The following is a 14,947-nucleotide window of genomic DNA, read 5'->3' on the forward strand; positions in this document are numbered from 1 at the left end:
ACCTACATAGTATGGAAACCACCGACAACAACTGGACCTGGATTCTGCTGGAGTTGATAAATGGTGGGTAACTGTTACAAAACAGGGACAAACAAGGTGTGTTCACTGGAATAGGATTTCTGCCTGTGTGTGTGTGTGTGTGTGTGTGTGTGTGTGTGTGTGTGTGTGTTGTGGTGGATGTCTGGGATTTACCACTCTGTACTTCAGCTCTTCAGAGGTAAGAATCAAGAAATAAGTCCTGAGTAGCCACAAGGGTTGGAAGGGCCCCAACCACCGTGGACTGCTCCAGTGCTTCCTCCTGCAGTTCTTGATCAGCACCCACTCCCCGGTATTTATTGCTCCCCTGGTCCGGTATGTATTTGCTTGCAAACAAGAGACAGGAGCCTAACAGCAACCCAGCGTAAATCCGGGGGTCTGTTTGGTGCAAGTCTGAAGAGGCAATTCTCAAGGTTGTCTTCATACAGGTGACACATAATGGTAGGCGCCACAATGTCTATCAGCTGATGGGCCTGTGCTTATGCAGGGAGGGGGTGAGAGAGCGAGAACAATGGGGAGACTTTCTCATTGATCGATCGGCGTTCAACATTTCACACCTATCGGCAAGATACGTCTGTCCCCCCATTACTGCTCTCCCTCACCACTCCCTCCAAAAGGTAAATTACACTGTGCTTCTCAGAACAATGGTTATAGAACTTTAGAGGTATGGCAAGAGAAAATGTACGGTGGGTCTCCCAAAGCACCTGATCAAATAAATGGAAGGGCTTCCAAGATGCTGCCATATCATTTGAATACCCTATGACATATTCCCCAGTCTGGAGGCAAGAAGAGACGAGGCCACAAAACGTGAGTTCACTCGGCTACTGAAGGAGGGGACCCACCCACTACTCAAGGCTCTGACCACAAATCAAAACCACTATAACCTGCGAAATGGAAGACAATACACACAGCCAATCAGTCGCACAAAAAGACACCAACTGTCCTTTCTGCCTAGAGCCTACAGACTGACCCTATAGTGTACTTGTGGACATTTCTTAAGTTTTAACAAAGAAATAAATCCCTTTTTAGATTATTGTTGTGTTTTTATGTAGATGTATCTTTATTTCAGAGTGGTCCTCATCATGTAAAGAGCATCTCATTTCATATTGTTGTTATGCAATGTTGTTTTATATAATAAACTTGAACTTGAAACCTGTGTGTGTGTGTGTGTGTGTGTGTGTGTGTGTGTGTGTGTGTGTGTGTGTGTCTGTGTGTGTGTGTGTGTGTGTGTGTGTGTGTGTGTGTGTGTGGGCACATATCTCGGCACATATCTCTTAATCGATTTATCAGTCCTAAATCATACAGTGTGAAGAGGGACTACTGGTTGCTTTTCTCACTAGGCTTGCTGAGAAGCTAATTATTTGTCATAATCTCAGAGAATGTGAGCTTTCATCACAAAGCTTGCATATTGGCATATTGTTGTAATTTTTAGCCAATCCATTCATATGATTTTCTCACTCACCACGCCTCATTTCTATTGAGGATTGTTTGCTTGGTGATTGAACTGAATACATGGAAGGTGGCTTTGATGATAGAAGTGCCTATCAGGAATGATTTTAACAGGTCTGTCTTGGAAAATACATTTTTAATCTCAATGAGACAACCTGTGTAACATAGATTAATAAATAAATTTCAACACAAAAACAATTGTTTTGAATAATCTCGTAGGGCAAATATTTTGATTATGAACATTGTGGTAAGATATAAACAGAGAGTCGTTTTTTAATATTACGGTATTCATCATAATCACATTTTGCTGATTTGCAACATGATTCATTTGATTAATCTGTCAAACATGTCTCATCGTGGTTCCATTCCAACCTCACCTTTGGGAAATCTTTTTTTATGCATGTACTTTTTGTTGTGGTAATCCATGACAAGCATGCTTTTATTTGACTAAACATTTGTGTGTGTGTGTGTGTGTGTGTGTGTGTGTGTGTGTGTGTGTGTGTGTGAAAGCTAACTACAGTAAAATGCTACAACTTTTCACTGACCTTTAAACTAAAACATACAAAATGTACAGCTATCCCTATTGGTCTTTCTGGGCTTACATAACTAGGTGGGCTTCACTGATTCATTGAGTAGCTTTCCTGTCCATTTCTATACATTATCCAATGAGATACTGTACTGTGTTGCTGGGGGCTTTTGTAAGGCACACAATGTTCCTTACGATCCCTTCTGTTTCCCATGGACACAGTGGCATGAACTAGCTAGTCTCCCGTTCATCATGTCTGTCACCGCCCCCATGGTAAATCCACAAGCTGCACTGGGTGGAAGAACAGCCACACTTTTTATTCCTAATTACTTTTTTCTTTGTATAGTAAAGTTCACCCCTCTTCCCCCTGAGCTGCATGGCATCTGAACAACCACTGCCATTACAGTGATTGTTCTTTATATTCATTGTATAAATCAATCTGACAAAACCAGACAATTCAACATAGTTGTACTGGCAAACAATACAGTACAATGCATAAATAAATCTAATGGAAAAAAGGTTTTCCATACAATAAGATCTATTGCAACATACATTATTGATGATTCAATGTCTAATAAGGCAATCATAATCTGTTGGCCTACATTGAAGGTACAAATACACATGATAAGCCACTGTCAATAATATCTAAAGTATTATCAAAACACCCGAACTGAAAGTTTACCTATCTATATATTTTTCCTAAGCATTCATGCACAATGGAGAATACCAAGCCGTCTTTGTGCTGAACTTGCAGGCATAGATGGAGAAAAAATATATTATGTAAGAAGCAGGCGGATCTCTGATGTTGGAGTGACATCAGGGGCACCACACCCCTCTTTTGGATTATAAAGATACTCGGATCACTGAATCAAATCCTCTCCAAATCTAGAGGACCAGTAGAAGAGTGTATCAAGTACTACTAGCACATCATGGCACCAGCTGGAGCAAAGAGGGTGAGTGGACACTTTGAAATGTACATTTCATAATTCTTATGACTGAAAATGTAAAATGTTATTTCAGCATTGTGCATGGCTATAACGACTTTCAGGGTATTGCCAATTTAATATGTGAAGTAGTCTTCGTTAGAGTTTCTCGTTTAAGTTTTTCATCGAATAAAGTACATCATGAGTATCAAACTTTTTTATCTTCAACAGTTAGAGCGACTGTTGTTGTGCGCAATATTACGCACGTATCCTAAAAGTCTATTGTGCGTGCTTCATTGCCCAGAGAGAACAATGAATGGACCGGCGACTCCTGCATGCAACTTTCATACTTGGAGGACAACTGTTATACACATGTGTTTTGTGTGCAGAATATTCTGGAGCGTCTGGATGCAGGCGAGGTTGTCGTCGGAGATGGTGGCTTTGTCTTCGCCCTTGAGAAGAGGGGCTATGTGAAGGCAGGACCCTGGACTCCTGAGGCTGCTGCCGAGCATCCCGAGGCTGGTAAGTTCTTATCTTATCCCTTATCTCCATCTGTTAACAGTGTTTTGCTCATGTGGCAACTCAGTTGTAAAGACGTAGCCGCAAGTAACGTATGTTTGGGTGACAATTGTGAATCTCGTTTCAGTCCGACAGCTGCACCGGGAATTCCTGAGGGCGGGAGCAAATGTCATGCAGACTTTCACTTTCTATGCCAGCGACGATAAGCTGGAGAACAGGGGCAACGTTATGCGCTTCACAGTGAGTAGGATCTGTGAGGAGACCGCAGCTGTTGAGAAACCTCATCTTGAGGAATGAATACATGTGCCAGAGCGCACAAGACGCTCACAAAGCAACACTATAATTTTACTTGAGTGCAACACTTCTTGCTTTTCCCCCAGTGCAGTGCTGCCTGGGAATTGAGCCTATAGATTATATATCCCTCAAATTTCAATTAAAAAAATATTAATTTCAAAGTAAATGTAGTTATTTAGTTTTTTAATTAGAGGCTAGACCAAAGCTTACAGTAAATGGCACATGAGCTTAAGATTTAATTTGCCTCTCTGAAATTTGAATTTCTGTAAGCTCTCATTTTGTAAATCATTGTAGCAGCTTTTTCACTGATGTGCACTAATGAATGACTTCTTTGATTGACAACAGGGACAGCAAATCAACGAGGCCGCTTGTGACCTGGCCAGGGAGGTGGCCAATGAAGGTGATGCGATGGTGGCGGGCGGAATCTCCCAGACCCCCTCTTACCTGAGCTGCAAGAGCGAGGCTGAGGTGAAGGGCATCTTCAAGAAGCAGATTGACGTCTTTGTCAAGAAGAACGTTGACTTCATGATTGCAGAGGTATACATGTGATATTACAGAAGTTCCTGATTGCAGTAGCATGCATATGATGTCTTGTTTCATGCAGTAGCCCCTCGATATCACCCCAAGTTCACTCTGTTCATCGTCAGTCTCACTGAGATAAAATCTATCTGGTCCAATTATAATGTTTTCTGACAGAGCACACGGTACCTCAGATCTGGTCACCTGCTTTCTGTGTTATTTGTGTCTTCTCTTGATCTCATGTGTGTGTGTGTGTGTGTGTGTGTGTGTGTGTGCGTGGGTCTCTCTCTTTCTCTGCAGTACTTTGAGCACGTGGAAGAGGCAGAGTGGGCTGTGCAGGTTCTGAAGACCACCGGGAAGCCTGTGTGTGCCTCTCTGTGTATTGGACCTGATGGAGACCTGAACGGAGTCAGCCCTGGGGACTGTGCTGCCAGGCTGGTCAGAGCAGGTACGCTATATGAGACTCCATTTGGCTAAACAGCAGGACAGCATACAAAGGGAATGAACTGTTCTTTGTCATAAAATCATCATGGAAAACCAACAGATTTTGGGGACACAGTTTCACCAGTCATAACATAACCCCTTGATTATCATCTATGGGTTACTGATACTTCTTTATTAAATATTGTTGTTTTGATATCATCAATCTCTCTATCCCCCAGGAGCCCAGATTGTGGGGGTCAACTGCCATTTTGACCCCATGACCTGTGTGAAGACTGTGAGGATGATGAAGGAGGGAGTGGAGAAGGCGGGTCTGAAGGCTCACTACATGGTGCAGCCTCTGGCCTACCACACCCCTGACTGCAACTGCCAGGGCTTCATCGACCTGCCTGAGTTCCCCTTCGGTATGTGCTCTCACTCTCTCAAACACAAACACACACACACACGCACGCACGCACGCACGCACGCACGCACGCACGCACGCACGCACGCACGCACGCACGCACGCACGCACGCACGCACGCACGCACGCACGCACACACACACACACACACACACACACACACACACACAGAGACACACCTCTTTCTCCTCTCAACATCCTCTTCATTTCTCTGACTATTATTTCTTTCACAGGTCTGGAGCCCAGGATTCTTACCAGGTGGGACATGCACAAGTATGCCAGGGAGGCCTACAACGTTGGCATCCGTTTCATCGGTGGTTGCTGCGGGTTCGAGCCCTACCACATCCGGGCCGTGTCTGAGGAACTGGCACCTGAGAGAGGCTTCCTGCCCGCTGCCTCTGAGAAGCATGGCAACTGGGGTGCCGGCCTGGAGATGCACACCAAGCCATGGGTCAGAGCCAGGTATGGAAACCCTGTAGTTTCCCATTGGTACTGTATGATGCATGCAGTTATAGGGTAGTATGGATATTGTCAGCATATGACTATCATGTTAGGAGTATGTATCTGACCACTGTCCTTTTTCATTGCCTCTCCCCTCAGGGCCCGCCGTGACTACTGGGAGACCCTGAAGCCAGCATCTGGTCGTCCAATGTGTCCCTCCATGTCCACCCCTGACAGCTGGGGAGTCACCAAGGGCCACGCTGACCTGATGCAGCAGAAGGAGGCCACCAGCCAGGAGCAGCTGAAACACCTCTTTGACAAGTCCAAGGCCTGCCACTAAGCACTCCTTCTAGGAATGCCCCCTGGTGGGTGGAAGGGGGAAGGCCAGCCTGGAAGAAAATGTCTGGTCTCTTTTTCTCAATTCCGAGGGGTGTGGTGTGAGAGGGGGAGAGGGCAGACTCACACACATTCCCTTTTAAGAAGTTTACATACCAAAAATTAGAAGCTTATTATTATCTTATTGTTCTCTTACATTATAGGACCATCTTTCTGTGAACCAAATATTTTCTTTTTTCTTTTGACGTCATTCAGATCCTCTCTAGAGTTTTGTCACCACTATACTCTCTTCTGTAATAGGTCTCTGGTGATATGATGCAGCAGAGTTTCTCATTGAATATGGATTATAAACTCTATTCAATATGGGTCTCACTCAGATGAATAGGTTTTTACATAAGTCATGAAACCATACTGTGTGTGAAAATAACAGAAACCTTGCACCATGATACATCTAGAGTGTGCTATTGATCTGATGATTATCAAAAAAGCCTAAAGCATGTTACCGAAACTACTGTGACCACAATGTTCAAAGAGCAGTTGAGAATGTGAAAAATCCTTGTTTTGAACACTCCGAAAATTTAATGCAAAATATTGTCTTACCAAATGGAAGAATTTACTTTTTAACTGTTGTTTGAATCAATAAACTTCCAGTTGTCCTTAAATGTGTCTGCATGGCTTCATTGTTAAATACTTATATGAATAGCTGACCATGTCAGTGTGTACCAACACAACATATTGAAATATGTGAAGTCCTTATGTGCACATAATAGGGAAGGCATAATGGCTGACTGAGTAATGAGCGTCGTTTCTCCACATCTTCCATATCGTTGATTAACACTTTAATATTTGTACTGGGATGGAAAGAATCAAATTGGTCCTTAATTTCTCTTCATATCATTATCATTGTAACATTTCACATTTCATATTTCACTACAACTTTTATATATGACAAACAAATTCCACCCTATGGTACAGCAAAAGCACACCTATACTTAGTTGGAACTGGGAAAGGTAAAGGGTTAGTATGTGCAACAGTATCTCTCCTAGTCTAGGCTACTAGAAAAAAATCAAGATCTCAGATGTCGCCGATTCTGACGTGATGATATGTAATTCAACAAGCCTGGGACCTGGAGACTCTATTGGCTGTTAGAGTCACACTACCTATACCTTGGTGAACTACAGTATGTGACATTGTCCAGGGGTGCATGATCTCTTCGGCTTGCTCTCTGTGTTCTATAATCTCCACACCAAACCAGCGTAGGCTATTGCTGTATACTTCTCCACATTTCTGATATTATACATTCAAACCTCCACTAGATGAGGCTGTTCACTAGATTGTGACAACTGTCAGTAAACCAGGCCTCAGTACCGCCACCTACAGTACATGTCAATCCCCATAGACTTTGAATGGCCATGGACTTACAATGGCATATAAAATAGAAACACCAAACGACATTTAATATATTCAGACTAACCTAATGAAATGTTCTTGAATACAGCTTGAATACAGCTTGCTAATGTGTATATTTGTTAAACTATAAGCATTTAAAGGTTGCATTGGTTTCAATGGCGTTTGCTATGGTAAACTTTAGAATGCTACTGTGCTTTTATTCTTTAAGATAGACACTCCAATTCTATTTTAAAATGTTAAGGCTAACCTCACTTAAGTTGCATGGATGCATGTTTTTGCTGACATCTATATGTTTAAATGTATAAGCATTTTAAAATGCTACTGCTCTTTTATCTTTGAAGCTAGACAATAAATCTAACTATAAATGTTAAACTCATCGATGAGATCATCATCGCATGGGATGCAGTTTTTTGATAGAATGTATACTTTTTAAGCTAAGCATTTAAAGTAATTGACAGTGGGCTACAGGCTCCCATAAGGCCAGGCTAAATTGGCACTATTTCAGGATTTTTCAGTGTGAGAAATTATGCAAATATGCATTTTCATGGTCACTTTAAAAAGTGAACAATGTGGTAATGAGGAAAGTATATCATCTAGGCTCCCAGTCTTTCTTTTGAATTTTCTCCTTCTTCGGAAAGACGTGAGAACAACGTGATTTGGAGGTATGGCCTCGCGAGATTAGTCCTAACAAAACCCAGCTGTGTACGTACTGGATTACAGACCGACGGAGCGAGGTGAGTGGACGAGCATTTCTTGTGGGGAAAAATTCTTGCTGTTTTTATCCTTCAGCATCTTCTGTTTAACGTATTGTTGCGTGACACCAACTATTTGTTTTAGTCATACATAATGAAAATACCAAAATCATGTTATTATGGCTGGATAATGTTTTGCTGTTTTATCTGAGCTCTCCTATGTAAAAGCAGTGACATTGCCATTGGAAGTCCACATGGCAGCCCCCTCTCTACCACGTGTTTATTTTAGTAACACGTATTCATAGTTCTTTTAATGTGTGTGCAGCTAAAATGCAGTGTATACTCACTAAAGTCACTTGTGCATTTTGAAGGTGTTTTGAAAACCTGTAGGGTGTTTGTTCTGCTACTACTAGACGACCATAACGCAATGTCATGATCTGTAAATTGACTTGACAGTGTTGCTAACATAAGCATTTTCTAGTGGGAAACTTAAGTACGTTTGTACCCCTGGGTATTGCAATGATTGTTTTGTCGTGTTCACCTGAATCTTCTATGTGGATTCAACATTCACGTTTTTTAAACCCTGAGCTAAAGCCATAGTACCATTTTTGGTTCGCTACCTATTGATGTATTTGTTCCTATAGCCACTAGCTATTAACTGCTATTATTTTGTCCTTAGGCAAAGGGGAAGAAGGTGGCACCTGCCCCTCAGTAGGCCAAAAAATGGTCAATCACCTCTTTGAGAAGAGGCCCAAAACTATGGCGTTGATGACTAGCCAGAGGTAGAGATTTGTATTTGATTCACAAATTTCATGAGCTTGTGCAGATGATAGAAAATATTCTTTACATCTTAACAACAATGCAGACAACTACACCAAGATCCTTCCTGTGATTACAGGGGCCTGTGTAGCCCTAGAGAAAATGGCATACTCTGGGCCATGCAAAGAGCTGTCACTGGAGCTGCCAAGAAATCAAGGGGGCTAGCAATCCAAGAGGGTCTCTAGATTGGTGATTCATGGCAGAATATTAGCTAGAGAAAGCATGAAAGAATTGAGATTCCATTGATGGCTCTTTGGGTCGCCTAGGGGATATGCAATTTTCTCTGGGGCATATCTGCCTAGGGCCTGTCAAGATTCTTCAGTGCATTTTGTTCACACTGAATTGACTACTGAGTACTGAACCCTCCCTTTTATCTGTTACAGGTCAAGACATCCAGCCCAAGTGTGATCTGACACGCTTTGTGAAATGGCCAAGTTAGATTTGCCTGCAGAGGCAACGATCCATCCTGTACAAGCGTCTGATGGTTCCCCCAGTAATCACCCAGGCACTGGACCGTCAGACTGGTAAGCCAGGGGGACTTGGTGTGCTTGGGGGTGGGAAAAGCTTTCTTTTAAGCATTCTCACTTTTTTTTGGAATTGCAAGGATAGGTTATGGGCTCTAACACAGGTTTTTACAGATGATGTGAAAGAATATTTGCTAACTGAACAGAAATGCTGACATTTCACCAAGATCACTGATGCATCCTGCCCAAAAGACCTTCAAGCTTTCTCTATACCCTGAGACTTGTGACCAGTCTAGCCAATCTGGTACACATCAGTGCTGTCAATAGTGAAATACATATCTTTCAAACATGATCTTTATATTACCCTCAGCCACGCAGCTGTTCAAGCTGGCTCACAAGTACATGCCAGAGACTTGAGAAGAAGCAGAGGCTGCTGAGACATGAGACACCCCACCCAAGAGGCTACCTGTTCTCTGTACAGGTGAGGCATGATGAGATACTTGGAGACTGCCTTGTTTGGCTGATGGATTGAGTACACTTTCGATGCCACTTTTGCCCTGATGCAATGATGTTTGAATTTCTTCACCTGAAACAATCATGTAGTGTTATTGAGCTTTTTAACCCTGAGCATCAGCTATAGGCATTGTTAAAGATGAATGGAATAGTTGTCCATTGAAAAAGATATATAATTGCTGTTTTTTTTTTTTTTGTATAGGTGTAGAGCAAGAAGGCCCAACTGGTGGTCATTGCTCATGATGTTGACCCCATTGAGGTAAGACTCGAGACTAACAAAGTCCTTACTACCTGTAATGTGAACTCTCCTTATTGAGCCACTGTCAAACACCTCTGGCATGATAACTATTGATGGGCAAATAAAATGTGCTCATTTGCAATGACGTTGGAATTTCTTCACCTGAATGAACTGTGAGGATTAATACATACAAGCTTTTTAATTCTGAGCAGAGGCCACTGCCATTATGTATTATCGGAAATGAGATGAAGCGCAACCAGCAGTACTTATTTATATCCCGTCTGGTAATTTGTTTCCTGTCTGTAGCTGGTGGTCTTCCTGCTGGCTGTGTGCAGTCAGATGACCCCCTTACTGCATCGTCAAGGGCCAGGCTGGGCAGAGTCACTTCACACAGACAAACCTGTAAGTACACACAGCAATGCCTGAAAAGGGAACACAGAGTTTGGGGAGAATGGTAATGGGGTTGCATGCATGTCAATAGTTTAGTTGAAACCTGTAGGAAGTATCTCTGGCTATGATGATTGAATTTCTTCAACTGAACAACCATGTGGTTTTATGAGCTTTTTAACCCTGAGCCAACGTTTTGAGTGTAAATGAGCTGTCTTAGCGGTATGCTAATTTAGTGATAATTGATGAGTGTCCCTTTTCAGTGAGGCCAAAGGTGCACTTGCCAAGCTGGAGGAAGCCATCAAGACTAACTACCATCACAGATATGAGGAGGTGAGTTGCTTCGGTGGTTGTCAGACTGGCTGATAGTCTATAGTTTTTACTGTGTATACTTAAAATGGTCTGGAGAAATCTATTCAGTCTGTCATTTGCTTCGGTCATTCACTTTCACAGTCAAGACCAGTCCCCGTCCCCCCCCCCATCACTCCAAACTGGCTTCTTTGTTCCTTTATTTACACTGTACAAGCTCCTGACTGTGCTTATTTTCCAGATCTGTCGTGACTGGGGAGAGGCATCATAGGCCGAAGTCCACAGCCGCATTACAAATCTTGAAGCTAAACTACTGGGAGACTGAAGCCGGTCTTACCAAATGGAAGAATTGACTTCTTAACTGTTTGAATAAATAAACTTCCAGTTGTCCATTAATGTGTTGGCAGTGATGTTCCTTCATTGTTGAATGCTTATATGAATAGCTGACCATGTCAGTGTGTACAACATTACTTATGTTATGTGCATATAAGAGGGAAAGCGTAATGGCTGCCAAAGCAATAAGCAGCCTTTGTTTCTCCACATCTACTTGAATGACACTTCAATATATGTACTGGGATAAATAGAATCAAATTTCTCCTCACAAATCTTAATCTATTCTGAACGACGCCTACTGCACAGTATATGACAGTCCTGAAACTGCTGGACATAAGCACGCCTACATAGTTGACACTAGGAGAGATAAAGGTGTATGTGTAACATTATTTCTATCTATTATCTAACATTATTGTGTTAGTCTAGGCTACTTCAGAAATTAACACATTTTAAATAAAATATTCTGTGTAATGACCTCCGAAAAATCAAGATCCCAGATGTAGCGGATTCTGACATGACCACCAGTCAGAACAATCTCAATGTTTCCGTACAAATACAACTTCGTTTGGCAAAGGTGTTTTCGATCTTGTTTATTGAATTAATGATGAAATCTATTTATTTTTTTCCTTCGCACGTGGCGTGTAGTACACTCAAACCTCCAGTAGATGAGGTTGTTCGCTAGATTCTGATCTGTCCTAACATAACCCCAGCAGTCCGCATACTGGGGCTGACTGTTAATTATGACGTTGATTAAGGTACCTTCATTGTGGCGACGTTCGTGTTCTAATTCTATTTCTGTGAATTTGAATTCTAAATGTTGCCATTATCGCAAAGATTATACAAAACCTTCCCTATACTGAAATGGTTGTCAGTCATATACATCTTGAAAGGAATAATTTATGTAGCGAATTTAATTTGTTGATAATTGTTCTTATTTATCAATATATCTACAGGTTTTCTGAATCATTTATCGTTTCGTTCATTCAACGCATTTATTCAAAATACAGTTTGTCACAGACCGCGAATCAACATGGAAATGTAAGTAAACAAGTGGAAACTATAGGCCTACTAATACAGTAATTATATAACTGCATGTGATTCATATAAGCACACTGCTTTACTCAGTTTGTAATGTGATGGATAATATGTTTAGTGTCAATAACTTAATGACTTTTGGTTTCATTTACTTACTTCATATGCCTAACCCACTGTATGCATGATCATATCTCCAGGTTAACTCCAATTCATCAGGGTATGGAGAACACACTAAGGGTGTTAAGACTGCTGACTCAATAGTCTGTGAGGAGCTGACCCCACAGCAACCTTTAACCCCTCCGACCCCCAACAAAGTGCTGATGACAGAGGGTAGTAAGGAGGAGGCCTCTGCACTCACAAAAATGAGTAGCGACCAAAGCCCACAGGAACCTTGCAGCTCAAGAGTTGTCAGTTTTGACACAGTGCGTCAAATCACGAGGATGATGCTGCGAATGATTTATGGCATAAAGGTCCCCGGGCACGTGTCAGTCACTGTTTTTGATAAGACGATGCAGGAACTGTCTGCATGCACCAAAGTGACTGTCAGCAGCTATGAAATTGAGAGCAAAGTCTTCCTTGGGGAACGTGTCAGGGACAATATTGTAAGCACTGTTGCTGAAGACCTGTCAGCCCAGCTTGGTTTGCAACTGAATGAAATCCATGCTTTGATGTCTGAGCCAGAGAGGTTACCTGGCACCATTAATGCTTTGGCAGCATCTGTGGCAAGACGTATCTCGAGTATTGAGCCAAAACCAGAGTCCCCAAGTGATACAGAAGAGGAGACAGAGGACACCCAGGACATCTTAGAGGAACCTGAGATGGATTTACCAACAATAATGCTCTCAGATCAGATAGAGGACAACTGTGTCGTCAGAGTGGTGACTAATTCCAGCTCCAAGAATCCAGTCATAAGCCACGACACTCTGAGAATGGTCATTAACTACATTCTGTTAAGGATCTACGGGGCCAAGTTTCCCAGCCAAATGGGTCTGTGTGTGACTCTTTTTGATCAGACACTGCAAGAACTGACAAAATTCCCAGATATCACAGCCAGCAACTTTCAGGTTGAGAGTCAGGCATTCAGAGCTGAGTGTGTCCTGGAGAGTATCGTCAATGCTATTGATTATGACCTTTTGGCCCAGCACAATGTGCAAATGCACCAACTAGAGGTCATGCTCTCCAACAATGAGCGGGCAGCTGGCACCCTCAACATTATAACAGCATCTTTGGCAAGGGCCATCTTGGGCCATGCACTCCAGCCGACAGCCCCAAGTACAGCAGGAGAGCAGGCAAAAGACCTGACCAGGTCATCTCTAGGAAACAATTCCCCGGATCAGATGCCCATTGAGGTAGTGGAACATTTAGAGGTAGTGGAACATTTAGATTAGATTGTTTTAGCTATTCTGATAATGTATGGATTAGACAGTGACATTCATAAAAAAAACAGACACCTATTGAAATCTCAGTGCTTCATACAATAACATATCTCCATTCTTGTAATAATTTGTATTTTGGTCATTAAGTAATACACATTTGTTTAATTTGCAGGCCTCTAAGAATTCTATGTCATTGACTGGTAAGCTTAAATTCTTGGGTTTCTCCAACCTCATAGACATATGTCTTATCACCTGGGCATCAATTGTTTTGGTCAACCTGTGTAGGTGACGAATTTGATCAATTTGTTCAATTTGCTCTTTTTTTAATTTCAAACCAAACCCTTACAATGAAAAATGTGTATCACCGGCACCTGTTGTCGTACAGTAGGCTATACAGTGTCTAACACTGGCGCTCATGTCAATGTGCCATTTCAGCTTATGCTCCCACCACAAAGGAACCCAAGAGGCCCTGCTTTAAATCTCGGCTATCTGCTGCCCTCTCCAGGACATTTTGCTGTGGCTGCAGGAAGAAGAAGACCAAACACAATGTTTGAAACATGAATCACAATCCCATGGATTTACCTCATATACAGCTCATACCATATGGAACATTTAACTCCTTGCCTTACACATTCACTCATACTGGAAGCGATTGCACTCACAAATAAAGGAATCAATTCAAATCTTATGGAGTCATTCACTCCTGCTCAGTGACACTGTCCATTCACATTGCACTTTACTCCCTCTCCCTCGATTCTGTATATTTACTGTTTTATTACTGTTACTGTTTATATTTGATCTATTATCCTTATTACATTCTATTGTTGATGTTGATTGAAGTTGTAGAGCTGTTCTGCCTCATTTCGTCGCGTTGTATACTTGTATTCAATGTAATGACAAATAAATGAGACTTTACTTTGAATGCCCTGATCAGTCCCAATGTTCCAAATTGCCCATTTGAGTCAATTCCTACAACTCCCAAGATTCGGCTTTCCCTCCTGTGCATGGTCATTCTGTTGAACAGCACGAGAGCTGTCGTGTGCTGCTCTCTGGGAATCGCTGGCATAGTAGAGCATGGTCGGAGTGCAAAAATCTCGTATGACGTATTTTAACGCGGTATGAGACTTTTTTTAGGAAGTAAACACAGACCTTACGTTTCGATAGCTATGATGCATCTGCACGCGAAATGATGGTAGTTCGAGACGCTACGGTATGTATGGTGGATTGACTAGAAGTACACATGAAAATTGATTTTGGGGAAACATCCCCTTTAATTTTGTATGGCCCCATTGCGTCACCACGTCCGCTGCGTGTCCCACGTGCAGATGTTTACGCTTCTCCAGAAAAACTACGTCAGAAACAACACTTCGCAGTTGTGTTGAACCTTAGAAAAGGAAAAGATGGTCAGCCTCGAACACTGTCAACAACAACACAACACATCGAAAGGAATAAAGGGACTGACACGGTAGCAATTCTGCCTGTC

At 42.2% G+C, this 14,947-nt stretch overlaps 1 protein-coding gene and 1 long non-coding RNA gene across 2 annotated transcripts; both read left to right on the plus strand.

Annotated features, from left to right (window-relative positions):
* The first annotated feature begins 2,897 nt into the window (after positions 1-2,897).
* Positions 2,898-6,539, plus strand: bhmt (betaine-homocysteine methyltransferase). The gene is made up of 8 exons (XM_083670809.1): positions 2,898-2,964; positions 3,324-3,456; positions 3,581-3,693; positions 4,093-4,284; positions 4,567-4,714; positions 4,929-5,111; positions 5,344-5,572; positions 5,711-6,539. The coding sequence occupies exons 1-8, from the start codon at positions 2,941-2,943 to the stop codon at positions 5,889-5,891; spliced, it is 1,203 nt and encodes a 400-aa protein (XP_083526935.1). The 5' UTR covers positions 2,898-2,940; the 3' UTR covers positions 5,892-6,539.
* A 1,521-nt stretch (positions 6,540-8,060) lies between these two features.
* On the plus strand, positions 8,061-11,106 carry LOC310804509. Its single transcript, XR_014554210.1, has 7 exons — positions 8,061-8,772; positions 9,193-9,333; positions 9,644-9,754; positions 9,989-10,045; positions 10,331-10,426; positions 10,675-10,744; positions 10,962-11,106. It is a non-coding gene; the product is annotated as an uncharacterized lncRNA (long non-coding RNA).
* Positions 11,107-14,947: the final 3,841 nt, after the last annotated feature.

This window comes from Argentina silus (genome assembly GCF_951799395.1).
Source record: "Argentina silus genome assembly, chromosome: 5".
NCBI lineage: Eukaryota > Metazoa > Chordata > Actinopteri > Argentiniformes > Argentinidae > Argentina > Argentina silus.